Source organism: Panicum hallii, chromosome 9 (genome assembly GCF_002211085.1).
Source record: "Panicum hallii strain FIL2 chromosome 9, PHallii_v3.1, whole genome shotgun sequence".
NCBI lineage: Eukaryota > Viridiplantae > Streptophyta > Magnoliopsida > Poales > Poaceae > Panicum > Panicum hallii.
The window spans coordinates 1,427,421-1,453,414 of NC_038050.1; the positions used below are offsets into that span (position 1 = coordinate 1,427,421).

A 25,994-nucleotide genomic window follows, 5' to 3' on the forward strand; every position below is an offset into this window, starting at 1 on the left:
CAATTAGATTAGAAATTAGTCTATATTTAGTCCTAATTAGTCTGTACCAAATTTAAGGATTAAAAATTAATCCTCGGACCTAAACGGACCCTAAATAAATGTATGATTGGAGGAGTCGTCAAGTGAAGCACAACTTATTGAAGTCGGGGGTTCTTGTAAAGAAGTGCTTTTACGTTGTTCTTTGGAATACACAGTTTACAATGGGAAAATTTGGCAGATCTTACCATTAGTTTGGAAAGGGAAAACAGATGCGCATCTTTATTCGAGAACTATTGTTATATAATGATATCGTAGATACACCTTCTTAGAATTATTGTTAAAGGAAAGCTATTTCTAAATCCAAATAAACCTAAATTTCAATCAAATAATGCTCAAAGTATAATGTAACTAATAACACACAAAGATAACCTCCCATGCAAAACAAATAAAGTCATACCAGAGCAGCATCTTTTTCTAAGGAGTTGCACGCAAACCATGAAATGCATACTGTGTTAACATGATAAATGTGCCACTCGAACTCCAGGAGGCGTGGGACTGTGAGTAACAAGGGTATTGGAGTTTCGGACACAATTCAAGTTTGAGAAATAAATCTTTACTTCTAATAGGTTAAGGCCATCGATGACACCATTGAATTTAACGACCGCTAGCTCAACACACAAAATGACAAAAGGTTATCTTCCGAGAAACATCCGGGAGTCATGCCCCGATTTGATAATTTCTTACGACATTTAACAATAGTTGACAAAACTCTAATAGTAGCCAACGATTCTGATTGCGTCTGAATCTCTGTCGCAATGTTGTAGCAGCAACAACTGTACTGTTCACGGACACCCAGTTCATGTCGTGTTACAATTCTATTGAGGTCCTCAAGAAGCAACAAAAAAAAAGAACATATCCCTGTAGAGTAGAGCCCGTTTGACATGAACTGAAGGAACTCCTTTGGTAATAACTGGTAGTCAGCGTGCCAAAATCTTGCTCCGACGAAACGACCAAACAAAACTGTAACCACCGCACGGTGCGTGTCAGCCAGCAATAACCTCAGCTGGCTCTCGGGCGTATATTGATCAGCAGGGGTGGGGTAGGCTTAGATCTATTGCTTTGCGTGTTTGATTGTCCAGCCGCCTCTTGGAAGCCGATTGGCCCAAAAGGAGCGACCCCGTGCGGCAGGAAAGAATGTGTCATCTCTACCATCTACTTGTTTGGGCAGTCTGATGCACGGTGACCGGATTCACCGCAGTTGAAGCAAGCACCGCTGAAGCTTCTGTTACTGCAAATGGTGGAAGATCATTAGCTTTAGAAACAGAAAGACCATCAAGTAATGGGCTGTAGCAAGAGCTAGCAAGCTAAACGGGCTACTCCACTGGTCAGCATTAATTATAGTGCATTAGGTTCCATACACTCCAATACTAACAGATACCAAACAGAAGTATATGATGAGGATGAAAAGAGCGTACGACACGGGATGCGGCATCTAACAGGAATTGTTCTGTGCGATCAGCTTGTTTCATATTCTCAATTTCTCATCATGCATGTAGATTCAGATGAGTGTGTCCTGATTAGGCATCTACTTCATGAAGAAAATGCCAGGTTGCTCTAAATGAACTACCTAAGAACCAATACCTGGATAGCGTACATCTAGAATTGCAACTTGCTACATTGTTTCGGGATCTTGTGAAGCTTACCTCTCCCTACCACCGAAGGATGATGAGCGGCCACCAAAGGACGGTGAGCCACGGCTACTGTAAGATGATGAGCGGCTACCAAAGGATGAGGAGCGGTTTGATTTTCTCCCACCACCTGACCAGTCATCATCTGACCAACTATCATTGTCAGATCTGAAGCTCCGGCCACCGCGGCGGAATCTATCCTCACCGTCTGAATCCCAACCACCTCGGCCACCTCTTGCACTGCCGCCACCCCTGGACCGCCTGTTCCTAGAACCTCGGTCGTTTGAAAAGCGTCCATAGCTATCAGAAGGAGGACCATCATCTTGCAACGCAGGCAGCTGAAAGCAGGAAACAATAAAACAGTCATCACTAACTCACAGATCCAGAATCACATCCAAAACAATAACAGTGTAAATATGACACACTCTAAAATCAATGCAATTTAAGCTAGCTTGATTGGAGATAAAAACAGTAAAAAAAAAGATAGATCAAAATTGTGTGCGACTAGACTAATTTCTGTTAATGTTAGCTAGCATTTTTTCATAACATAAATTGGTCACGACTAACTTGAAGAACGAGCTGCGACAATTACCTTTGAAATTTTGGCTATGGTGTTTCCTGCAGGGAGGTCCATAGCGAGCAAATCCTTTGCGATTTCCTCAGGTAAATCGAAGACTGCTCCTTGGACCTGATACCATCAGCAATGATAAACCAAACAGTGAAAATTCATTAGGAGAAAGAAACAATATAAACTACATTCTGCACTACAATGTCATCTTAATTACTATGCATGAAATTTTCCTTCTCTTAAGGTAAAAGGTAGATAAGTATCAGTACAATTAATTGCTCCAGATGCCCCATCCAAACCAATTTGTAGGATAAAAAATAACCCCAACCAGCATAGTGTAACCAAAAAAAGCTTGTATCCTACTAACTGTGGCACAATGTGCTTTCATTTCGTGATTTAAGTCCAAATTGGGTCGGAACATCATGCCAAGCTTTACACACATAAAGAGCAAGAGCAAAACCAAATGAAAATGAGATACACATGGAGTGTAGATATGCAGAAAAGGCAGATTTTATACAAGAAACTATCTCGGTAGTGCTCTGCATGCTACTAGATCCAATGCACATAATGGTGAAGATATGCATGGTGAGGAAGTAGTAAGAGACACCATCTTAAAATGGACAGAACAAATGCCAAACAATTTAACGTAAGAGGGCAAAAACTCACATTCTCATCTGCTGTTACATATATTTTACCAACTTCATCTGCAGCAGCTGAACAAACATCAGATAGAAAACCAGTAACAGATCTAGCAGAAAAGAAGCCCCTTCCGTATCCTGGATCTCTAGTTAGTTGCAATGTCACCCATCCCTGCATTTTAATACAGGAATAAAGCATGTTTTGAGAGCATCGTCCATAAGAACAAAAACACAAGAAAAGAGTGCACTACAAAAACTGTGGAGCTTTTTCTAGATGATCACTTGATTATCTGTAACAAATTCATAATATATAAAATTTAAGTGCTGGTGGTTGGTATTAGTAGTCATATAACATCAGACATCTAGAAGCAGAAGCCAGAACAACTGGATCAACTCGATAATGGAACATACGTAAGGTATGCCTACTTATGTAGCTGACCTCAATGGTAGGTATAGACGTATAGTAGAAAAAACAATACATGTTTAATTTTCTTCTGTCAGTTCTTACCTGCTCATGACTGATCAGAGAACGTGAAGAAGGTGGCTGAGAAAATCCACTCAGATGTGCCAGTGCAGAAGCAAGAGCATGAGGTCCCAGTTCTTCTGCTAATCTCTCAGCTGCTCCAAGGAAGTACTGAGTCGACTCTGGGTGCACCCCTCGCAATGTAGCAATGACATGCTCAGCAGATGACTCCAGCACTTCTTCCATGGACGGAGGGCTTATAAACTCAAACTTGCAACCAACATCACGCTCAAGTGACTTAACTGTCCTTTTCTGGCTACTTGTAAACATCAAGATTGCAGTTCCTGCTTTCCCAGCCCGTCCAGTGCGTCCAGAACGATGGACAAAAGTTTCTGGATCATTTGGCAATTCGTAATGGATAATCTGCATAAAAAACGGAGCCTCTCGTTAATTGTTCAGTATGTGCCTACGGTTCATTTCAAATAGTGTAATAGAATGAAGTAATAAAAACAGTATCACATAAATCACAAGATTACCAACAAAAAGACATCAGATAGGGATGCTATTAGAAAAAAATTGTGATGTTGCAATATGAAACCCAATGCATGCCAAACTAAAATACAGAACAGCACTTATATTTTAGTGGCAAGATGAAAGCCTTAATTGCTAGATTCCTGCCTTCCTGAATGGCCAGGTGAAATGCTAAGTGCTTTGAACTGCTTGAAGATATAATACATTGTTCAGCACTGTAAATATTAAATGAGTTTGAAACTAGAAATTTTTACTAATTATCTTTTCTAGAAGAATGCATGCATGCTAATAATTTGGTTGGAAAGAGCTTTTATACATAGTTATATGTTGAACATTTGAAAATTCTCAATAGTTAACCATCACAGCTCCAGTGTTTTGCAGAATTACTGTATCTAGAATCAGGTGAAGTAAAGAGGATTGTGAACCCACCAAATCAACATTTGGTATATCCAGACCACGGGCAGCAACATCAGTTGCTACTAGAACAGTAAATTTCCCTTGACGAAAGCCATTTAGTGTCCTCTCACGCTGATGCTGTGAAATATCACCATGAAGTGCCTCAGAAGCAATACTGTTTGTCAGTGCCAATGAAACCTCATCTGCATCCCGCTTCGTACGAGTGAACACAATGGTTTTCCCACCCTTTGCATAAACCTGGCAAGAAAATATATGGATAAGCATTGACACTGATTAAACAACACAACTCCATGCAATAGATATGTGAAAGTGACCAAGGCTCAGCAAAACTGAATCCTTAAATGTTTAATATGCATGGCAGATACATGGATGAAATTGTGTTCTCAGACAGACAAAAGTAAAAATTATACACCAACATGATAGTATTGGCTGTGACAGATTTCATGATCTACTAAATTCCAGGGCCTGGAGACAGGCAAACCATCACAAAATCCAAATGGTGAAATTAAAAACCAACACAATATTCATGAATCACGATAACAACAGCACCATGATAACCAATTAACCATTTACTAAAAGTAACATGGTCCCATAAAGTTTTCTCTAATCAGCTTTCAAAATCCTAATTTGCCAACATCAGAAACTCTAAGAAAACAAACAGCACAAATCCTTTTTGAAAAATACTAAAACCAGCACTCTGTTTCAGAAACACAAATCATTTGCAATTTCAACCCAACTGAGGAAGGAGTGACCACCAACTCATTACTGCTAGATAGAACTAGCAAAGTAGCAATATCAAGATTTTTTTTATACATAAAAAAAACAGCTTATACCAAGCTAAAATGAACGCAGTAACCAAAGAATTCAAGGAAAGTAGAAATGGTATTCATGGTAAAGTAATAGGACCATGTAAGAGTAAAAAATATACTTATATATTTATGTTGATTCAAAAAAAAAACCATGCATGCGCTAGCTGTCTGTACCGTTTACTTTATCCCAAGGGTTAACAAAGTCAAACAGAAAGGTGAGAAGAGGGGAGGGAAAAGCATCTAAAAATTCCATGAGCTGCATTAACATACCGTAATTAGATCGCTAAGAATGGTGCGTTTTGATGTCGCTGTGAGTGGGATAGCATAGAGTTTGATTCCTTCAGCGAGCTTTTCATCTTGATCACCAACCTAATTGAACAAATGAAGAGACACAATAACTTATTAGGGCATAAAGATACGAGAAAAGTAAGCTATAAACATAGAAATGTGCCACAATTATTTCACAAAGGAATCAATAAGGACCTTCAATTGCAAGTGCAACTAACTGCTCAAGAAAAGTCTTAGCATCTATTACACCCCAGGCCCCAGGGTGCTGTATTGACAAATATCTAGATTCCAAAACCAGCATGATCCATGAATAAATTGTTGTTGTGACATAAGTGTCCTAACTGCTAGTCAGCGTTGCACAAAAAATAACATATAACATTCTTCCTTTATTCCTTCAGAGAGTTTCATGAGAAAGGGATCAGCTAATTTATTGCCATTTGCATCGATGCATCATGAATAAGATTCCGGCTGGCATATGACATAAGAGAACCAATTGCATGGATTGCATGGTCAAGTGTTATGGCTAGAATATGTATCAAATAGCATGCACCATGACCATAACATTGACATGTATGACCAAGTTAACATGATAACTGCAACAACATGTAAGAAAGCTCTTATAGTAAACGGCATAAGCTTAGCTTTGTTCAACTGTGTAACAAAAGAGCAGGAGAAATAAGGACAGAAAAGGAATGAGAAGGCCATACCAAGTCAATTGTCAAAGGGTTGTTCAAGTACCGCCTGGACAATTTCTTCACCCAACTAGGCATTGTCGCGGAGAACAGCATGCTTTGCCTCTCTGCAGGCAGCTGTTGTAATATTGTTTCCACATCTTCCTCAAACCCCACTGCAAGCATTTGGTCAGCCTCATCAAGGACTAAATACTGAACTTCTCCCAACTGGAGGCTTCCACCATTTATCAAATCAATTATGCGACCCGGTGTTCCAACAACAACATCAACACCCCGTGAGAGTGCGCTCTGCTGGACATTATATGAAACACCACCATAAACACACACTGTACTGAGCTTGGGTGCTGATTCCTTTATTTCCTTCTCAACTTGTTTGGCTAACTCTCTGGTAGGCGCCAGAACCAAAACCCGAGGAATACGACCTCGCCTGCCAAAATTGAAAAGAAATAGTCAATGTGCATGTCAAGTATCGATTGATTCTAGTGCAGCACAACATGAAGATGCATAGAAAGATGAATAGGTACCTCGTACTCCGGCCATCGTCATCCTCCATTAATCGCTTGATCATGGGTATACCAAAGGCTAGCGTCTTTCCAGTTCCGGTCTTTGCCCGAGCAATCAGGTCACGGCCCTCAAGAGCGGGAATCAACACAGCCCTCTGGAGGAGACAGCAAATGAGCAAAACACAATACAATTAAGCAAACAGGAACCATTGTGAAGCCATATATTAGCTACTGGGTCGGGCAAAACATGACACGTTGCATGCAATTCAAAGCAAAACTAATTTATCTGGCTAGTTTCACAAGCACTAGTAAATTTAAACAGAAATATCTATCTACTAGCACACTAATTTGACGATGAGGAGTGTATGGATATGAGCTAGTAAGCTAAGTGTCAGTAAAGACCAAGCCACTAGAATACACCATTCCCACTTTCAGCATAAAGTAGCCACGCTCCGTTATCCCGCCACTGCCACTATAGTATTTCCCTGGAAACAAGAGGCTCCAATTGCTGGGCGATACAGACAGTCACACAGACAGTCACCGCACCACGAATTTCAGAAACAGAAACCAAATCCCCCAAATTCAATACCCACTCCATCCCCTCCCCGTCTCCTCCCGATAGCAAATCCTGCAGCGCGACTTAGCAGCGGAGTTAAAAGCAAGCGAACCAAGCAAAACAACAGAGAGCAATTCACCTGGATGGGGAAGAGGTGCGTAATCCCGCGCTTCTCGAGCGTGGCGACGAGCTCGTCGGGCAGGCCGAGCCTGGCAATGGCGAGCTCCTCGTCGTCCCCCTGGAACCCCTCCATCCCCTCGTCGGCGTCGCTCCCGTACGCGCCCTCCTCGTCATCCTCGTCGTCGCTCCCGAGCTGGAGCCGCTTGAAGGCGTGCTCGCTGAGCACGGAGTTGGGCGAGGCCACGGCCCCCGCCGCCGCCCACCCGCGCCGCCGCAGCGCCCAGCAGCGGAAGGCCGCGGCGCGGGGCCGGGCGGCGCCGGAGGTGGAGGTGCTAGGGTTGGAGAGCGCGAGCGCGGGGAGCGTGAGGAGGGACGCCATGGGAGGGGAGGGGAGGGGAGGGGAGGAGGGGATAAGAAATGGAACGGATGGCGTTGAGGAGGGCCGCGGAGGGCAAAGGCTTTATAGGGCGGAGGTGGATAGGGGGTTTGCGAGGGGTTTTGGGCTCGCCGGGTTGGATTGGGGGCGACGAGGAGCAGCCTCGTTCACAGGATGACAGCGTCGCGCGGGGAGGAGAGAGGGCGCTGCCCCTCGGATTTCTACGCTGCCCTGGGGTTCGCTCTGTCCGGTGTTGTGCTCGTTCAGCCGTTCGATGCTCTGAAATATCTGCGGGGGATCTGGATGGGGACAGCCGGACAGCCTGCCAATACACAAGTCGGTTCGTGCGCTCTGGCTCGTACTATTTGTGATAGTAGATGTCCATCAATTCTTAGTGTCAAGATAATTCTTGTAACAACGTAAAGATTACAAGTCTTACAGAACAATCTATCAGTAAACTAGCTGACTGGAATTTGGACCATTGGATACGAACGACTGGTGATATTGTGCCCTGCTCGGCGCGTTGCGGACTGCTGAGGACACACTTCCATGTCCAGCTATCGATGCCAGGAACACAAAAGAAAATTGGTCTACTCTCTCTCTCTCTCTCTCTTAAAAAAACAGAGATTTTGCGTGTTGTCTACTGGATTTTGTTTTTGTTTTTTTTACGATAATGCAATGGGCCAAGTTATTCCGAACAGACGTCTTCCAGGGGCCTGTTTCCTCAGTTGGCCTGCGCTAGCCTGGGCCAGCGTAACTCAGCAGGCCAATTTGTCAACGGGCTGGGTTGACCAGTCCTAAATTGGACATCAATGGGCTGGGTTGCCCTGGTGTCTCTGCACACTCATTGATTGATGAGAGCGAATCCGCAACCGGTGCTGTCGACGAGCTGGCATTCAACGAACGAACACATTCGGTCACTAGCTCATCGCGTTATCCGTTGCAGTTCTCTAAACGAAAACCAGGACATACACAGATTGTGGAATGGGAGCCGATGAGAGAAACTGAACCACACTGCCACTGGTTCATTCGGAGCTTAATAGCTAAGCTGATCAATGCAAGCCGGCAATTCTTTGCTTGTGACATACATGTACAATTCATTCGTTCAAACCGCACCAAACTGGAACGAGGCCAGGATAGAGAAGAGAACGGCAGAACGCCATCCATCATCAGATTCTTGTGCTATCTGGCCACTTGCCAGAACGAAAAGCCAGATGCTAATGCAGCAACACTAACCACCTTATCAGTGTTCCAGGCTGCAGGCCGCGATGATCGGATGATGTCGACGTAGTTTACCTGTCGGCTGAACCATCCATCACCCAGTAGGTGTCCATACTACCACTCTGAATTTCTGTACAAATTCGTTCGAATTACTGCAGCTAGATTGCTTCGTCTCGCACGAAATCATCGCGTGCAGCCCACTAGAGGGCACACGGTTGATGGTTGATTCGATTCCACGCTTGGGAGTTTGAGGAGACAAGAAGAAAGCAGAAACAATTTTTGAAGCTCCTTTCGTTCTGCCTTCTCGAACACCGGTCCTCTCCAAATCTCCAGAAAATTCAGATCAAACCACTAAACAAAAAACTAAGCAGAAATCCGGACGCGAAAACCGATGCTATTAACGCTGACTGTTAACCCCTCTCGCTTTCCTCTTCCCCAACCCAACCACCCGCACCCAGCCGGGCCAGAGCACGCGTCGCGGCCCTTCGCCTCCTCCCTCTGACTGGCCCCGCCCCGCCCCGCCTCGCCTAGCTGCCGCGCCCGCGCCGCCGGGGTGGGACAGGGAGCAGGAGGGAGGGCTGGTGGCGGCCGCGCCTCGGGGCCCCGATGGAGTGGGCGTCGGCGGCGTACACGGCGGCGGCGCTGGTGTGCGCCGCGGCGGCCACCGTGCTCGCGCTCGTGCACATCTACCGCCACCTCCTACACTACGCCGAGCCAATCTACCAGCGATTCATCGTCCGCATGATCTTCATGGTCCCGGTAATGCTCCCCGTCCGGCGCTTATACCTAACCCTTTCTGTTCAGCTCCTCCCGCGCCAGATCTATCGCCGCTCTCGGGGTAAATTTCCTTTTTTTCGGTGAATTTGAGGGCATGTCGCATTTATTATCTGCAATAAGGCCCGGTTTAGGTGACTTTGCAGGAGTTCGTTGCTTGCCCATGCGATTGGGTTTGTTTATGCTCTTAGGTTTCGCTCGGTATCTAAAGTGTCTTCTCAGGCGAGTTACCCGTGAAAGCCAGGCTGTGACTGGAATTGAAGTACCCACTGATAAGTTTGTTGCAGCTTTGTGCGCCATGTATGGAGCTTTATGCGATTTTTCCTTGGTTTTCTTTGATGTACGCAATTGAATTCATTGTGGCTCTGGAGCTTGTGGTTTTGTCCTGTGTATGTGAGTTCATTAATTATACACTGAGTTCTGATAGGAATGTAGGTGCTTCCAAGGCAAATTATTTCTGTTGTTTGGGCACTAGAAGGTTTTGGTTAGAGGTTATGGATTAAAGTTCAGCAGTGGTTTGGTCCGTAAATGAACTTTTTGTGCAGCTATGAGTAATTATTTGGTACAACTTCTAGCTTGGAAAATATGAACAGTTGGTCATGTATTCATTTGGATTTCACCCGTGTCCCTTTGTTTATGTCCACAACCTCTCTTTGTATCTTAGCATATTTCAGTGTATTAACCCCAAAGGTATTCAATGTCCTACAGGTATATGCTGTGATGTCATTCCTTTCCCTCATCCTCCCTGCAAACGCGATATATTTTAATTCTATTCGAGAGATGTAAGTCCTACTTGCATGCCAGACCTCTTTTCTCACTTCATATGAATCATTTGGTTCAGTGTGGGATTAATGGCTTGTACTTTTGCTTCCTGTTCAAACAAGTAATATTCCATTTCATGATTCCACCTATTTGTAGGCAGCTAGCAAAGATAAGAACTAGCAGAAGCATGCTATCCAATTCATATGTGCTGTCAACATATCATATATACAATTTTTTTGGAGATTGATCTGAATCCCATCGTAGTAGGCATCATAAATTCATAAGTGATGGAGATTACTCATGCTTCTGTCTACTCTTTGAGTATCTTCCTATGAACAACATCAACATAAATGAAAACAAGGTGGAGCAAATGTAACAAAATGATTTCTCTCTGTAAAATTGCAAAATGATCTTCACATGCATAATTCGATAGTAAATTCATTTAATGCTTCTAATCTAATATGGTACTAAGTTCGTCTTCATATGTCAAACTATGGGCTAGATTCTTGCTGAACTAGTGGTTTCAAATTGCGCAGATTTTTGGCGTTGCTTACCTTTATGTTTATATGTGAGTTTGTGTGCTATTGGCTTTTTCACGGCTGTTACAGAAGTACGTCTTCAACTAATAATTGCAAAACTGTGTCTTCTGAAATATCATATCTCATGTTCTTTCAGCTATGATGCTTGGGTCATCTACAATTTCCTCTCACTCTGTTTGGCATGGGTGGGAGGTCCTGGTGCTGTCGTGGTAAGTTTGAGTGGCCGAACTCTGAAACCGTCGTGGATTCTGATGACTTGTTGTTATCCAGCTATTCCTCTTGATGGGTGCGTAAGTTTTCTTGGTGCATTTTAGTAATTATCATAACAGTTTATATACTTTTACACAATAGTAGGTGATTATTTTTTGTGAATTATATGTTTGCCTTTGTTATTATGCAAGTGCTGTCTGAAAAAAAAAATTTGATGATCTTGAACAGGCGTTTTATACGAAGATGCAAACAAGGCTGCTTGCAGTTTGTGATTCTCAAGCCTATTTTGGTTGTTATCACCTTCATACTTTACGCAAAAGGAAAATACAAAGATGGAAACTTCAGTGTCAACCAATCCTATCTGTACATAACTATCATATATACAATCTCATACTCGATGGCGTTATATGCCCTCGCATTGTTCTATGCGGCATGCAGGGATCTACTTCGGCCTTATAATCCTGTCCCAAAATTCATAATGATCAAATCGGTTGTGTTTCTCACATATTGGCAGGTAAAGTACATAGTACTTCAATAATAGTTTTCCCTCTTTCCAGTACATAACAGTCGGCCACCTGTTGTCTAAAGTAATTTTTCAACTGTATCTCTATTTGCAGTGTCTTTACTAAGTTTTTTTTTTTATATGTAAACTTCTTATTCTCTTATAATATATAACCAGTAGGGGCATTCCCCTCCTGTTTCATCAAAAAAATATGTATGATTGGAGGTGTTATCCATGCAATAATTTGAAGCTTTTTCTTACAGGGTGTCCTGGTTTTCCTTGCTGCAAAATCTCGACTTATCAAGAATGCTGATAAGGCTGCTGATCTCCAGAACTTTGTATTGTGTGTTGAGATGCTCATAGCAGCCATTGGACACTTATTTGCCTTCCCCTACAAGGAATATGCAGGTCCGAATGCCCGCCCTGCCGGTGGTTTCAGAGAAAGCCTTCTTCATGCTTTGAAATTCAATGATTTTTACCATGACACTGTTCACCAGGTAACTAGGACCTTTCATACCCAGGTACCTAATGCATGGTAGCATTTATTTTGTCTGACCAAATCCTATTCTCATGCAGTTTGCTCCTACATATAACGAGTATGTGCTCTACAATCACAACGAGGGAGACAATGCACAAACAAAGTATCCCTCAGGGAGCACAGTGCCAAGTGGGCAGGGTGTAGAGTTAGCTGGCATCACCGTGGTAGCTTCAAATAGTCCAGTGACATCAAGTGTCTCATCAAACCAGGCAGATCAGGAAGAAACAATGACAACCCCAATCAAGGACAAAGTGGATCCTCCTGGAGGGCTGTATGACCTCACGGACTTACTCGATGTGGATTTGTCGAACTACCCAGCCAAGGTTCCTGCAATCACCGATGTAAGAAAACAATGATCAACCTTGACGAGGGGCTATTTGTAGGGTTGCATTTGGGGAAAATCGTGATTTTTGTTGAAGGGTCGGCATAGTTAACATTGTAAAAATGTGTGTATTACTTGTTCTGATCTTTCCCCATTGAAGGGGCTTATTCATGTCAGCAGCTGCTGCCACATGGCCTCTCACCCCGCACTTTACTAACTGTGTAATGTTGTGAGCTCAAGATAAACTGAAGTGACACAAATGGAGTCTATACTGAATACAATACTGTTCATTTCTGAGGGAATATTTTCCGACTGGCTGCCCTCTGTAATAGCTCATTCTGTGCACGAGTAAATAATCAATCGAGATAATTGGCAGTTTTCTTTGTGCTGATCAACCAAAACGTCTCTGCTAATGGCCTGCTTTCTGCTTACAGCTTGAAAACTTAAATGGTGCTTGTGACATGCTGTCAAGTGTCAAACAAACATGTAAACTCCAACCATTTGATGCCTCTGACCCAAACAAAACGAAAACAAGTGATTAGGAAGTAGCTCTATTAAGTGTCAACCAAAATGTCTGCTAATGACTTACATGCTTTCTGCCTACAGCTTCAAAACTCAAATAGAACTGCCTACAGCTTCAAAACTCAAATAGAACTACACTTCAGATTCTTATGGCAATTGACATGAATAACCCAACCTTCCAACACTCTGACCCTTGTAAAGAAAATGAAGAAAAGGAAACAGCACCATCAGGAAAACTTGTGTATGTGAACACTTCAAAGAGGGTTAAACATCCAGATTATTAGAATTTACACTTATCAACGGTTATTGAACAGTGCGTCAAAAAGACTGATTATTCATTGCCATTATGTTCCCTTTGAGCAGCATTCTGTGCACTTGAATTTGACTGCACCTCTTTATCATCCTTTCCATCATCCTGAATCTGGGAGTCTGTTGAGGAATCTGATAACGAACTCTCAGATGTGACGGCACCAGAACAGGCTTCACCATCCTCACCATTGAAGAACCTAGACAGAGACAGCGGGTTGTAAGTAGAGCTGGCTCTCCGAAGGCTTTGTATTGCTTTCATTGCTGCGAGTGTGCTTCGGTACACATCTGAGGTTTCCACGTCGCCAGATGATGTTGGATCACGCTTAGCCACATCATGTGGTTCCAGATTTGAAGATGAACTAGGCTCAAGAACTTCTGCTTCAACCGGGAAAAGGAGTTCAAGATTAGCCTCGCATTCTCGAACAAGCCTTGTTAAAGGTTCGGTTGTGAAAAATGGCTGGTGACGAACACGCTGAGTGAAAGGCAGACTGAGCAAACCGCCTGTTCTCTTGTCATACTTCTTCAGAATCTTCACTAGTCCTGCATTTACAGTATATAAGACACACTAGAAGCTTGACACTACTATACAAATACTGCAGATTGGTCAACTTAGTTTGAAGTGCTCACCAGCAAAATTTAGGGAGCTGTAGGTTTGCAGAAGAATCATTTCGCCGTGTATGATCACAAAATCCTTACGTATCTCTAGCATCTCCTCAGTAAATTCACTCCTGGATGTAAAAGCATCATTCTTCTTAGCTTTGACGCGCTCAATCCTCTCCTTGAGCACCTTTGAGAAACAAGGTCATCAAGGGTTAGAACGGTAGCTCCATTTCAAGGAAGTTCCAAAGACAAGCAAACTAGCTGATGAATAAGGAGAAAAAGGACAAATCTGGATGACTTGGCTGTCTAACCACATTGTGATAATCTTCCCTTTCAAGGCATTAAAATATTCTTAGATCTAAAGGTACAGCCATCTGTCAACGTTTTATTTCTTAATGTATCCAGCACCGGACCATATATGACCACGGATGAAGCCCCATGGGCCATGACAGCATCACAGCACAAGAACATAGGTACTTTCAGGTGGAGTTTGAGAGTTTCAAATACTAACTCTGCCTGAAGAGACTATTTAGGTACATCAACATTCAGTGTACACCAGCTCACAAGTTTTGGAGGAAGTATTAGACCAGCCCCATATTAAACAGCCTAAGCTGATCAACCAACAAAAGTTGTACATATAGCTCCTCATGCAAGTATTTTGCAACACCAGGTCAGCTGTAGTCGCTGTCTACATGAGTAAACAGCTCCTCATAGTAAACTTAGTTCCTCATGCTCCGGTGGAAGTCAATTAAGGGGCTATTTTGGTATCTACATGACAAATCCGTTCATCAATGATGTTCTAGTAAACCAAAAATTTAATTTTCAGTTCACTTTAATGCAGAAACACAATTGTTGATTGAATGTGTTAGTCATATACCACAACACTTGCGCACCTTGAAATCCATGCAATCTTAGATAGGAATCAAAAGGCATGAGTAATATATATCTCATCATGGAGAAAATAAGGAACTTTATCCCGTAGCATGCTCACTTAGGGCCTGCTTGGTTACCGGCCACCACTCGCCACGCTACAGTGGCTGTGGCGCCGATTCTCTCTGCCACCCCCGCCACGCTACAGTGGCGTGGCGAGTGGTGGCCGGTAACCAAGCAGGCCCTTAATTGCAAAAATCGTGCGGGTCATTGTGGTCAGTGTTATGTGTTGACTTTAGCTAACATGCCCAAAGTGATTGACCCTATGCAAACTATAGATTTTAAGCCCATTGCCTGCACTATGACTGTAGAATTAGATTTGACCTAGCAGATTTGATCATTCGATAAGTGCATACAGCAACGCACAACAGTAAAGCCTCTTCCATACAGAAGGGTAATGGCTATCCATTTTGTTCAGAACGAAGCCATAAACAAAAGACATGTGCGACAAAGCTATGAAAATTAGACTAAGCCAAGTTTTCTACCCACAATTAATCATGAACTGGCCACTCCTCCAAGGCGAAACGCAAGGATTGGAGGCATGATACTCTAGTATCTCTTCGCAATCGTCCTTAGCATCAGTTCAATTCAAAATGCCCGTGCACATACTGAACCACCAGAGATAACATATGCTAGAACTTCTACTCATGGCTGAACCATCCGTACATAACCCGACTGCACACGCCGAGATCGATAGATCAACTGGGGATCGGGAACCACTCCAACATCAATTGGGTGGCCTGCATCGACCAGGATCGCTGAGAGATGGATGGGCGAGGGCAAGGAGAAGGGCGCGCACCTGGAGGCGGATGACGTACCACTCCTCCCTCTCCATGTAGAACTCGTTGAGCTTGTGGAGCTCCATGTCGAGGATCCTGGCGAACCAGTTCCCCAGCGCGACGTTCCCCTGGCCGGCCCCATCCCCCGGTCCCTCGGCGGCGGGCGGAGGAGGGAGAGGAGGGGCGGCGGGCTCGGGGGGCCGCAGGTTCTTGATGAGCTTCTTGAGGGCCTTGTAGGCGAGGTACTTGTCCCTCCACGCCGGCAGCGTCTCCTCCAGGTGGTTCCGGAAATCCTTCCCGAACTTCATCCGCGGAGGACTCACTGTATCCCCCACTCACCCTCACGAATTCCTCCTTATCCGAGGACTGGATTCTCTTCCCTCTACCACCCCCTCCTCTCCCTCTCTCTCCCTCCTCGGGTGGGAGTGGAGGAATGTTTCGGGGTTCGCGATGGGAAGAAGAGGACGGCGAGGGGAGGAGGAGGAGGAGGAGGCAAGTGGAGGCGGAGGGGGGCACGGATGGGATGATTGGGTGTTGGGTCGCTGTCGGGTGGGGCCGGCCGGGGGATATTCGCCTCGTGGGTCCCCGTCGTCTTCCCTCGGCGCCTGCGAGGCCTGCCGCTTTTGCCCTATTTTTCTCAAGGTATTTTGTACGGCATAATGGCATCTTCTCCTTCCTTGGGTGGTCTCCTCTTTCTTGCGCAGAAATTTCGTCGTGGATGGTGGGTTGATGGTAACATGGCGAATGTTCCATGAACTGGTACAGGCCAATCGTATGAATCGGGAGACAAAAAAGAAGCAAAATAAATATAAAGACAAGCTGGTGGCTGGTGAGAGGCAAAGTCTTGTCTGGGCCGGGCCCATTTGAAACGATCCAGCCGCGTGAGAATCGGCCCGTATCTCGGCCTGCCACTACGGTTCCTTCCCTCTTCCAAGAGGCACATCTGATTTGCCGACTGCCTGCTGCCGCCGCCGTAGGCTAACAAGGAGGAGTCGAGGAGATGAGCTCGCACCGATAAAAAAGGGAAGGAGATGAGCTTTCTGATAAGGACGAGGTGCAGTGCAGTGAACCAGCGCCTTTGGCGGAAGGAAGGATACCTATCGAGGATAGGCCGGCATGGGGCGCTCGCGCGCATGCGCGCACTGGCGACTTCGGGCAGCGACGCGTGTGTGTGCATCATCGACAGGTAGCTGCATGCCTGCACGCTTGAGAGACAGATATAGCTGTGTGCTTGTTTGTTCATGAGGACGAGAGAGAGAGTGTTGGAGCTTCAGATAAGAATTATGGGGGAAAGCTTCATATGAGGCTTGGACAAAGCTAGCTGTGTATATATTGGTCGATCGAACAGTAAACTTGAAAGAATAAACAGTAACTTTTCAGCTGGTTCGTCTATAAAATGGCCATCAGCTGAGTGTCTTCAGCACTATTATTGATCATTCCTCGCACACTTGTTCTTCCAGGGGAGAGACGATAGGAGAGAGTTAGTTTGCAGGCATAGCATAGGGTCGATCGATCCATCGATAACGAGTAGAGATGGGTTCTCTGATGTCTGGCTGGAGCTCATCAGTACTGACTGACAAGGAAGGTAGGACTTTTGCAAAATTTTTCGTTTTTGCTGCCTTTGTGCTGTCTCTTCACTGACGATCACACACACGTCCATGGTGCGCATGCAGTTCGTCTGATGAGGAACCGGTCGCTGACCAACGACGAGGTGGAGGCGTTCTGGAGGAAGCACGGCGGGAGGCCGGCGGCGGAGAACGGCGAGGCGTTTGCAGGCGGCTCCCCGCTCGCCGGCTCCCCCCGCGGGGGCCACGCGACGACCTCGCCGCTGCCCTCTCCCCGCGCGGTACCGGCCGGCAGCTGCCCTGCTCTGCTATCAACTCAGTTCGTTTAGGTTTAAAAAATCGCACTTGCTATATAATTACAATGTTTTTGATGATCGATGACAGCAGGAGACGACGACGATCCCGCTCGCCGCCAGGCAACTGAAGGCGCTGAGGTCCATGCCTCCGCTGCGCGGCGGGATGAGGAGCGACGACCTGTGCTCGCCGTGCGCCGGCCAGCACGCCCGGCACTTGTATCCCGGTAGCGAGCCGTCCTCACCGGCGACGACCGCCCGCGGCGGGGGCTGCTTCCTCCACGAGAACGCCGACGTCGACGACGACGATACCGCCAGCACGAGCCGCAGCTGGTACGTATACGTACGAGCGCCGCTCCCGCCGGCACACGCGCGCGCGTGATGATTTTAAGCTACACGGTGTGCACGCTGACGATATGATCTTGTTGGTATAGGTGGACTCGGAGCAGCTGGGCGTTCCTGAACGATCCGCCCAAGGAGGAGGTGCTGCTCGGCAGGGCGCAGATGAGCTTCGCGTGCGACCAGTTCCACGCCGCCCGGATCGTCACCGGCAACGTTAACGCCTAATAAGCTAGCGCGCGCACGTCCCACCCTGCACACGTGCGCGTGCGTGTACACATCTCTTCGTGTTGTGTAGCTTGTGCTCGTTGCCCTTTAGGCTCGAGACGAGTGACCACCTTTTTCTCTAGCTACGTGTAAACAAGTATAAACACGTACGTGCATGTAATGGCATGGCATGGCGAGCGGCAGCCGGCCGTTGGATGTAATGTAACAAAAGAGGAACGTTCTGATGTTGGAATGAAGAAGCAGTTCCATTTCAGATAGGTCACGCGGCCGACGTCGCATAGTCAGCTCGCGCGCACTGGCTGATGGAGACAAACCAATCTCAAATTAGAGGAGTTTTTCCTTGCTTTGGTTTTGCGCTCCCAAAATTATCTTGTGTTGGGAGTTGCACACCTGAGGCAACCCATGAAATTTTAAAAAAGAAGGTGCAGGACCGAAATCACAAGAAGGCAGCTACACAACAGATCGGTAACAATGCGTGGCTGCCGATATATGTTTCACAAACACAAGGCACCACATGGGCGCACTCTTTTCTCATCCTGCCAAGAACACGCCAAGACATGAGTTACACTGGGTACCTCTCTATCTGCACATCTTGCCGCGTGCTCGATCTCTGAGTTTCAAATAAAATACAGCAGCAGTGTAGCCCAACAAGACTAAGCACAAGGGAGGTCCTTCAAGTGAACAATTCTAACAAGGGGAAAATCGAGCAAAATCTCTCTAGCAAAAACCTACTCAAAATCCACGCGTTTCCTTTCCTAAAACTGTCCAGGCAGGCATTTCCCCCAATGCCATTCGTAACAAACTTATAGGAGAGTGTAATTTCCTCATTTTTTTCAGCTCTTAATTCTGATGAGGTAGACAAGATCACCCAAATGACACACTTCGAGGCCCGCATCCTCGCATCGTGTGAAGAAAAGCGATTGATCCTTGCCAATTCTTCTGCGCCAGCTAATCAGAAACATAGGAGATTTTGCAGGTACTTGTGTTCCTGCCAATCAAGGGAAACATAGCACTCTTATCAAAAAAAAGAAAGAAGGAAACATAGCACAAGATATTCTCACATACAGGGTGAGTTAAAACAAATGAAATTTCGAATAACTACCTGATTTGTCTGTGATGGTGCTGCAGCCTGCCTTCTCACTTGACTTTTTGTATTCTTTTAAAAGAAAGTATACTGTCTTTACCAGGTTGTCATACTGTTTAACATCTGAATGCAACAAGTGCACATATTGTGTTAGGGCATTCCACCCACGATAATACATCATTACGAGATGGAATCCTAAGATATACACTTACAGAGTAGAATATCACTAGCAATAACAATGTCCCAATCTGGTCTAGAAACTGGAAATGGATCTCCCCATGTGTCTGAGGGTTAAAAGGAAGTGTTAGAGAACAATTATCCACTTTCAAGTGTCGTATTGCCCTGCTTGCACCTAAGGGGCATATTTAGCAAAAAAGAACTACAAGTGCATAATTTTTGTTTGAAATGGTCAAAAACTCACGTCTGATATGAGGTAGCACATCCAACTTATTAGTTCTGCAGTTGTAAGCAATATTCTCTTCAATGTCCTTGTCATCATAATCAGATGTTGTGATATCCACCCCAAATGACTTCCTCAGAAAGATCGCCAGAGCTCCCGTCCCACTAAGCATTATAAGAGAAACTAATGATCAACAACATAGACAAGCTGAAGAAAATGTCATCATGTTCCTGTGACACATACGACTAAGGAGACAAAAACACAAAGCTTTTGCTTACTACAGCACCAAATCACTATAACAATAGGATAATGAAGACCCAGAATCACCTAATTCAACCAAGTAACCTACTAATTTCTGATTGCTTGATATGGTAAACAGTGATTTCTAAGTTCTGACAGCATGATAAAAGCACAGCGCATGCCTCAGTGCTAACAGAAAACAAGAAAAAAGCTATGACGGGCATATAGATATCCTGAATTATTTATCGAGACCACTCTTACTAAATATAGTTATCATTCTTGTTGAATTGGTCAGGAAGCAAGGAAAAAAGAAACATGGCATACATAACGTACCTTCCCAATTCCAAGACCCGTTGTCCATCCAAAATTGACTGGTTCTTAACCAGCCAAGCAGCAAATGAAAATGTCCCAGGCCACAGCAAGTTTGCGTTAAGCTCATGAGATGAGAATTCCCTTACGCTCAGTTTCTATATGTCATATTTGGAAATTTGAAGAAAAAGATAAATACGAATTAGGTACCGCTTGTAGAGTTGCAATAACAAATAACACTGAAATCAATAAACTAAATATAGCCTTAAATCTTGCAAAACGATAGATTACAGTTCGAGCAGCCTTTGGTACAGAACATAAATGGCGAGTCAGTCACATTGTTTTAATTATGTGGATTCTGTGATGCAGCAACATGAACTCAGTGCATGGAAAAATACCTTAGCAAAACATCTGTCGGAGGAAATCTCCAGCCGGGTGGCGGAATGCACCCGCCTAATCCTAGTTAAGGATGGATTTGGAGGAGACTTAGGAGCGCTCGATCGCTGGGCGGATGAACACAGGAAGGACGCGAGGATTTAGAGTGGTTCGGACTGCCGGAGCGTAATACCCTACGTCCACTTTGGTGTTGTATTGGTTGTGTAAGCCTGGATGGAGACTAGCGTGAGCTTGTCTGGAACCTGTCCTCTAACGAGTGCACTCTCCCTTTTATAATTCAAGAGAGGTGCTTACACTGTGCGGGACCCCGACAGGTGGCCCGGCCAACAGGAGCCTACTCTATGTGATATGGAGATCTCCGTCTCCAGCTCCTCACCGTAGCCTTATCGGTTGGGAAGATAATATGCGTATCCATAACCTGGATACGGCCGTGTGCTGCCTTGCAGGCACGGTGACCGCTGTCAGTGTTACTCAACAGTGGAGCCGTGCCACCACTGTTGAGTGAGAACCTGTCAGGCGAAGGAGCAGCGCTAACCCGCCGCGCCGTTGCCTCTGCGCGCTCTGTAGCAGCACACGCCTTGGCTCACCTGTTATGGCCATCATCACGCCACGCGCAGCGCTGTGACGGGACTGTACGCCGCCTGCGCACAGTATACGGTGACACGACGCGCCGCCTTGGAAACAGGCGGGCTTATCGTGGTGTCAGCCTACCTGCCCCGTGTGTCAGTGGCAGGCCATACTTTTTGACTTAGGCGCGCCCGGCCCAGCTACCGCATTAAATGCTAGTAGGTGGGCTGAAGACCCACGAAGGGCCCCCGGCAACGGGCGCGTGGCAGGGCCAGCCCCGCTCCCACCGTGGGGGCGGCACGTGGTGGCACCGGACCCCTTCCCGGGGGAAGGGGGTCCGGGCCCCCGAGGCCGGTTGGAACGGTCAAGCCTGTGATGTTCCGGCCACCACACGTGGCGGCCCCGGACCTCTCTGGGGAGTCCGGGTCCGCGGGAGCTACCCGAGAGCTCTCCAGCCTCCCTGAGCACGTGGAGGCTCCAGACCTCGAAGAGCACGGGGTGGGTCCGGAGACCATGGTCCCAGCTGTCAGGCCCGGGCCGTATGCCACGTCACCCAGAAGGTGAGGGGGGATCACGTATGGCGATACGTTAAGGGCCTGGACACCCTAGCAGGAGGTACCCCTATCCGTATGTACCGACAACATCCATACGCTCTGCGGAAGTATGCTAAGTTGTTTGCGCAACATGAAGAATCAGTTGGGACAACCAAAAAAATGTGTAACTAATGATGTAGTAGCAAAATTCAAGCTCTACCTGCCCATATAAGAGCAAGATAATGTTTATGGCTCGTCCTAAATTAGCCACCATTTTATTTTTGATTCACTTTTCTACTTTGCTGAGTTTGAAGCAACAATTCTCATGTGCGCCATCAGTAAAATTTAACCACTAGAGGATCACTGAACTGGGTCACAGCTACTGCCTTTTGGATAACCTAAGTAATAGTAGTTCGAAGCCCGGGCCTTCCCTATTTCAGAGAAGCATGGATTCTGCAGATGCGGAATTTATGAGGCAGGGTCATTAAGGCTTACCATGTCAGGGAAGTCGTGCGCTCTCTCCACATACTCCAACGCCTCCTTCTTCCCCTCGGCGCCGACCTCCATCTTCTCATCTTGAGTCGCGCGGAAGAGACAACACCAGCCGTTAGGACTTAGAAGCGCGCGGTGGGCGACGGGGAGGGGAAGCCGGCGAGGGGGGTGGGGGTTGACTTTCTGGTGGTACCTCGGTCGTCGTCGCTGTCATCGGCGCCGTGGAAGAGTGAGGCGGCGGAGAAGAGCGCGGTCTCCATGAGTGGACCCTTGAGGGAGGCGGCGCCGCGGTGGCGACGAGCCGACGACAGAGGAGGAAGAGGCGGCAGGGAGAGGAGCTTGGAAAAAAAGGCCGTTCCGTTCTTGGGCTCACGGCCCGGGAGGATGGCTGGGAACGCGGGCCTTTCAACCAGCAGGGAATCCAATCCCTCGGACCTAGTCCGACCCAGTGCTTCAGCCCGGTTAATTTTTGAAATTCGTGCGCCCTATGTTGCCATGATTTAAAAAAAATACTCTATCTGTTCTAAATTATTAATCGTTTTACATCCATAATAAATTTTGCTATGCACCTACATATAAATATATGTATATAGATATACAGAAAAACTATATATCTAGAGAAACCAAAACGACTAATAATTTAAAACGGAGAGAGTACTAGCGTAGGCGTAGGGTTCGTGCGCTCCGTGTTGGCATGATTTAGAATAAAAGTACCAGCGTAACACTGTAGGCGTAAGGTATTGTAGCATAGCGGTAGTTAGCATTCCTCCATTCTAAGTTATATGTCGTTAACGAGCTATGCACTACCGGATTCAGGGGCTGGGACACTCGGCAAAGCCCCGATTACACTTGGCAAAAGTTTTGCCGAGTGTAACACTCGGCAAAGGGTACTCGGTAAAGATTTCGTCAGCAAAGGGTACTCGGTAAAGATTTTGGCACTCGGCAAAGAGAAGCACTCGGCAAAATGTAAATCGGAAAAAAATCCAACAGATGAAACAGGAAAAATAAAAATTTATTAGGGGAGGCATGCACAGCCAGCTAGTGACCATTTTTTCCATAAGTTGTCAATGATAAGATTCGAACTCACGACCTCCTGCACACAAACAACTCTCTCTACCACTGCACCATTGAACCATATGTGTCAACGTTACGTTTTTATTCTCCACATATTATAATTAACCGAGTGTAAATTATTTATTTGAGATAGTAACTAAATTCAAATGAAAAAAGTTGTTAACTACAAAGTGGCATAACTTTTCGAGATCTACAACTTTTATTTTGGTAGTTTCTTCATCCGAGATCGTTTACAAAATTTGAATTTCAAATTTGAAAACTTCAAACGTATTTTAATATGACACAATGATTTCAAATCAAAAAGTTGTCAACTACAAACTTTCATAACTTTTTGAGATCTGCAACTTTAATTTTGATGGTTTTTCCATTCAAGATCATTTGCAAAATTCGAATTTTAAATTTTCTATATTCAGATGTAGTCTTTGTTGATAAGATGACTTCAAATTAAAATATTGCCAACTGTAAAATCTTATAACTTCTCAAGATCTACAAAGTTTATTTTGGTTGTTTTGTCATTTCTTCATCTGACATGATAATTCTAATATTGTTCACAAATCTTATATATCTCTCTAATAGTTTCATAAACTACGAGAGAGAGATATATTATGAACAAATTTACATTTATTTTATTAAATGAAGAAATGTCCAAAACAAGAATTATGCATCTTGACGAGTTATACAACTTTGTAGTTTAAAATATTTTTATTTGAATTAATTTACTACTTCAAAATATGATTTGAAAATTATCTTTGCCGAGTGCCTGAAAAAAGGCACTCGGCAAAGAAACTCGGCAAAGACGCTCTTTGCCGAGTGCCTGAAAAACAACACTCGGTAAAATAATTAACACTCGGTAAAGATCTTTTTTCCGGTAGTGATGATTTACAATATTTCTTGCGTGCCCCTCGTACTTGCATTGCTTGATACCCCAGCCTCGCAGTCGCAGAGGTTAGGCATGTGTATCTCCCGATCCCATGACCGTGTAAGTGTACCAATGCGCAAACTATTTTTTCTTACTTTGACAAAAATTATAATATACAGGTGTGTATTATTATGAGCTGAGCACACCATTGGAAAATCTCCCGTACAGCAAAGGATGCACAGACGACAAAAGGCAGCGAACACCAGGATCTCGCTCGCCACATCTGCTAGACTGCTATATACATCATAATACGCCCAAAAAAATACTGGTATACATAATACGGATGCATACTGTCCCGTATACATATACACACGTCAGGAGGACATACTAGTGGGCGGAAAGCGGAGTAACCGCTAGTACGTGCATGTGCGTGCGTGTGCGCGCTGGTCACGGTAATTAATCAGGCGTTGCCGGTGGCGATCCGGGCGACGTGGAACTGCGGCGTGTAGCTCTGCGCCCTGCCGGAAGGTTCCTCCTGCGGCGGCTCGTTCAGGAACGCCCAGCTGCTCCGCGTCCACCAGTCCCGGCTCTTGCTGGGGCTGTCCGCGGCGCCGCCGTCGTTGTCGCCGGCGGGGAGGAAGCCGTCCACGCGGACCCTCGGGGACAACGCGCCGGCCTTGGTGCCACCACCGCCCGGGGACCGCGCCGCCTTCTCCAAGCTCCCGGCGAACGGGCTCGAATGCTGCGTGTCATCAGGCACCATTATTCTTCCTCACCTTGCTGTGATGAGCCGCGACGACAACCATGGATGCACAACGAGACAGGAAAGAAAGAAACACACGCAGCAGTAGGGAGCTGGCACACGCGCGCGCGTACCGTGGCGGGGGAGGCGAGGGGCGAGGTGATCAGCTGCTCGCCGCCGTCCTCCGACCTCCGGCGCTGCTTCCAGAACGCCTCCACCTCGTCCTTGGTCAGCGACCGGTTCCGCCGCGCGTGAACTATATACGTATCAGACACACAAGAAGACTTGGTATATGGTGTATTCACGAACTACGTTACGTGCATGCATCGGCAGCGGCGCGAAATGTGGAGCATTTTCAGCTAATATGGACAGCGCAGCAGAGATACCTTTCTTGTCGTCACCAAGAACCGGCGAGTCCCAGCCAGCCATGAGAGAGCCCATCGTCTCGCCTCGCCTCTCTTGTATGTCCAAGCAGTGACCAACAGCAGAGAACAACTACTTCGCACGGTTGGAGAAGTTAATTACTCTGGTGGTGACGACTGCAGAGTCTTTAATCTTTCAGTTGGATGAGTATGAAGCAGGTACAAGCTTAGTGATAAGCCTCAGCGCAGCAGGTGGTCGTTCTTATACACGCACGGAGGCTTGACTTTAGGAGGCCGGGTTTAGCGCGGCGGCTGCTGCAGAGCACGCAGGATTACCAGCAGAGCACACGGGTTTCGTATAACAGAAGGACGATGTCTCTGGATGAAGCATGATGACAGGTGGGTGTGAGTGTTTGTCCCTATCTCTAATGGGGACGTGTAGTGGATCAGGGAGTAGTAGGCCGGAGTGATAACCTGACACCCGACTGCCTAGCTGGTACGTACAGGTTCCCAGATCACACAAATTAAGCCAATAAGCCATGGAGATGGAGGATAGGTCGTAGATCGAGCACCAGTACGTAGCGTCCTCCTAGCATAAAATTTCAGAGCGGAACACGAGTACGATTGGCCAAGGACGGTCCACAGAACAAGAGGAGCGATTCAGATGCGGCCGTGGGCAGTCGCTGCACTACACATGCAGAATGAGCGTGAGCTACGACGACGCGGCAGAGCGTCGTGCCAAGCCAAGCCAAGCCAAGCCAGAAGCCACCACACCACCAGGCGGGACGAGGGGTGCGGCGTGTGCGCAGCGGAGTGGACAGTGGAGGCGCGGATAAACTAGGCGCGGCTCGTCGCTATCCCTATCCGACGCCACG

At 46.1% G+C, this 25,994-nt stretch overlaps 6 protein-coding genes across 7 annotated transcripts; 2 read left to right on the forward strand and 4 right to left on the reverse strand.

Moving 5' to 3' along the window:
• Positions 1 to 676: 676 nt before the first annotated feature.
• On the reverse strand, positions 677 to 7,631 carry LOC112874200 (DEAD-box ATP-dependent RNA helicase 3B, chloroplastic). Its single transcript, XM_025937399.1, has 10 exons — positions 7,272 to 7,631; positions 6,598 to 6,731; positions 6,089 to 6,500; positions 5,364 to 5,462; positions 4,297 to 4,521; positions 3,382 to 3,759; positions 2,902 to 3,045; positions 2,260 to 2,355; positions 1,683 to 2,005; positions 677 to 1,267 (listed from the first exon to the last, which is right to left on the reverse strand). The coding sequence occupies exons 1-10, from the start codon at positions 7,629 to 7,631 to the stop codon at positions 1,192 to 1,194; spliced, it is 2,247 nt and encodes a 748-aa protein (XP_025793184.1). The 3' UTR covers positions 677 to 1,191.
• A 1,662-nt stretch (positions 7,632 to 9,293) lies between these two features.
• On the forward strand, positions 9,294 to 12,800 carry LOC112874401 (transmembrane protein 184A). Of its 2 annotated transcripts, none has more exons than XM_025937700.1 (6): positions 9,294 to 9,608; positions 10,332 to 10,405; positions 11,061 to 11,210; positions 11,363 to 11,648; positions 11,900 to 12,133; positions 12,213 to 12,800. In XM_025937700.1, exons 1-6 carry the CDS (start codon positions 9,456 to 9,458, stop codon positions 12,528 to 12,530), a joined length of 1,215 nt encoding a protein of 404 aa, XP_025793485.1. In that variant the 5' UTR covers positions 9,294 to 9,455; the 3' UTR covers positions 12,531 to 12,800. The 2 variants fall into 2 exon arrangements, with proteins under 2 accessions (XP_025793485.1, XP_025793486.1); XM_025937701.1 differs by lacking the exon at positions 9,294 to 9,608 and adding an exon at positions 9,678 to 9,923.
• Positions 12,801 to 13,023: 223 nt separating this feature from the next.
• LOC112874402 (SPX domain-containing protein 4) lies at positions 13,024 to 16,133 on the reverse strand. Its single transcript, XM_025937702.1, has 3 exons — positions 15,657 to 16,133; positions 13,955 to 14,114; positions 13,024 to 13,867 (listed from the first exon to the last, which is right to left on the reverse strand). Exons 1-3 carry the CDS (start codon positions 15,942 to 15,944, stop codon positions 13,350 to 13,352), a joined length of 966 nt encoding a protein of 321 aa, XP_025793487.1. The 5' UTR covers positions 15,945 to 16,133; the 3' UTR covers positions 13,024 to 13,349.
• A 949-nt stretch (positions 16,134 to 17,082) lies between these two features.
• Positions 17,083 to 18,233, forward strand: LOC112875584. Its single transcript, XM_025939472.1, has 4 exons — positions 17,083 to 17,221; positions 17,310 to 17,482; positions 17,586 to 17,827; positions 17,929 to 18,233. The coding sequence occupies exons 1-4, from the start codon at positions 17,170 to 17,172 to the stop codon at positions 18,059 to 18,061; spliced, it is 600 nt and encodes a 199-aa protein (XP_025795257.1). The 5' UTR covers positions 17,083 to 17,169; the 3' UTR covers positions 18,062 to 18,233.
• Positions 18,234 to 18,525: 292 nt separating this feature from the next.
• Positions 18,526 to 22,593, reverse strand: LOC112875687 (protein N-terminal and lysine N-methyltransferase efm7). Its single transcript, XM_025939623.1, has 7 exons — positions 22,276 to 22,593; positions 22,086 to 22,165; positions 20,119 to 20,252; positions 19,567 to 19,709; positions 19,358 to 19,429; positions 19,164 to 19,268; positions 18,526 to 19,049 (listed from the first exon to the last, which is right to left on the reverse strand). Exons 1-7 carry the CDS (start codon positions 22,340 to 22,342, stop codon positions 18,895 to 18,897), a joined length of 756 nt encoding a protein of 251 aa, XP_025795408.1. The 5' UTR covers positions 22,343 to 22,593; the 3' UTR covers positions 18,526 to 18,894.
• A 1,577-nt stretch (positions 22,594 to 24,170) lies between these two features.
• LOC112875688 lies at positions 24,171 to 25,512 on the reverse strand. Its single transcript, XM_025939624.1, has 3 exons — positions 25,144 to 25,512; positions 24,892 to 25,013; positions 24,171 to 24,757 (listed from the first exon to the last, which is right to left on the reverse strand). Exons 1-3 carry the CDS (start codon positions 25,196 to 25,198, stop codon positions 24,476 to 24,478), a joined length of 459 nt encoding a protein of 152 aa, XP_025795409.1. The 5' UTR covers positions 25,199 to 25,512; the 3' UTR covers positions 24,171 to 24,475.
• Positions 25,513 to 25,994: the final 482 nt, after the last annotated feature.

Excerpts from the sequence above, each read along its gene's own strand:
- LOC112874402 (XM_025937702.1), bottom strand. The coding sequence starts at position 15,944 with ATGAAGTTCGGGAAGGATTTCCGGAACCACCTGGAGGAGACGCTGCCG. Across the intron at positions 14,115-15,656 it reads GGTACGTCATCCGCCTCCAG|GTGCTCAAGGAGAGGATTGA; the intron begins GTGCGCGCCCTT and ends TGTTTCTCAAAG. Across the intron at positions 13,868-13,954 it reads CAGCTCCCTAAATTTTGCTG|GACTAGTGAAGATTCTGAAG; the intron begins GTGAGCACTTCA and ends CTGTAAATGCAG.
- LOC112875688 (XM_025939624.1), bottom strand. The coding sequence starts at position 25,198 with ATGGGCTCTCTCATGGCTGGCTGGGACTCGCCGGTTCTTGGTGACGAC. Across the intron at positions 25,014-25,143 it reads TCTTGGTGACGACAAGAAAG|TTCACGCGCGGCGGAACCGG; the intron begins GTATCTCTGCTG and ends ATACGTATATAG. Across the intron at positions 24,758-24,891 it reads CCCTCGCCTCCCCCGCCACG|CATTCGAGCCCGTTCGCCGG; the intron begins GTACGCGCGCGC and ends GATGACACGCAG.
- LOC112874200 (XM_025937399.1), bottom strand. The coding sequence starts at position 7,631 with ATGGCGTCCCTCCTCACGCTCCCCGCGCTCGCGCTCTCCAACCCTAGC. Across the intron at positions 4,522-5,363 it reads TTCTTAGCGATCTAATTACG|GTTTATGCAAAGGGTGGGAA; the intron begins GTATGTTAATGC and ends TTTTCTTGCCAG. Across the intron at positions 2,356-2,901 it reads ATGTAACAGCAGATGAGAAT|GTCCAAGGAGCAGTCTTCGA; the intron begins GTGAGTTTTTGC and ends TGATGGTATCAG.
- LOC112874401 (XM_025937700.1), top strand. The coding sequence starts at position 9,456 with ATGGAGTGGGCGTCGGCGGCGTACACGGCGGCGGCGCTGGTGTGCGCC. Across the intron at positions 11,211-11,362 it reads CCAGCTATTCCTCTTGATGG|GCGTTTTATACGAAGATGCA; the intron begins GTGCGTAAGTTT and ends GATCTTGAACAG. Across the intron at positions 11,649-11,899 it reads TGTTTCTCACATATTGGCAG|GGTGTCCTGGTTTTCCTTGC; the intron begins GTAAAGTACATA and ends TTTTTCTTACAG.
- LOC112875687 (XM_025939623.1), bottom strand. The coding sequence starts at position 22,342 with ATGGAGACCGCGCTCTTCTCCGCCGCCTCACTCTTCCACGGCGCCGAT. Across the intron at positions 19,710-20,118 it reads CGGGTCTTGGAATTGGGAAG|TGGGACGGGAGCTCTGGCGA; the intron begins GTACGTTATGTA and ends TATAATGCTTAG. Across the intron at positions 19,430-19,566 it reads TGTGCTACCTCATATCAGAC|ACACATGGGGAGATCCATTT; the intron begins GTGAGTTTTTGA and ends TTTAACCCTCAG.
- LOC112875584 (XM_025939472.1), top strand. The coding sequence starts at position 17,170 with ATGGGTTCTCTGATGTCTGGCTGGAGCTCATCAGTACTGACTGACAAG. Across the intron at positions 17,222-17,309 it reads AGTACTGACTGACAAGGAAG|TTCGTCTGATGAGGAACCGG; the intron begins GTAGGACTTTTG and ends GTGCGCATGCAG. Across the intron at positions 17,483-17,585 it reads CGCTGCCCTCTCCCCGCGCG|CAGGAGACGACGACGATCCC; the intron begins GTACCGGCCGGC and ends GATCGATGACAG.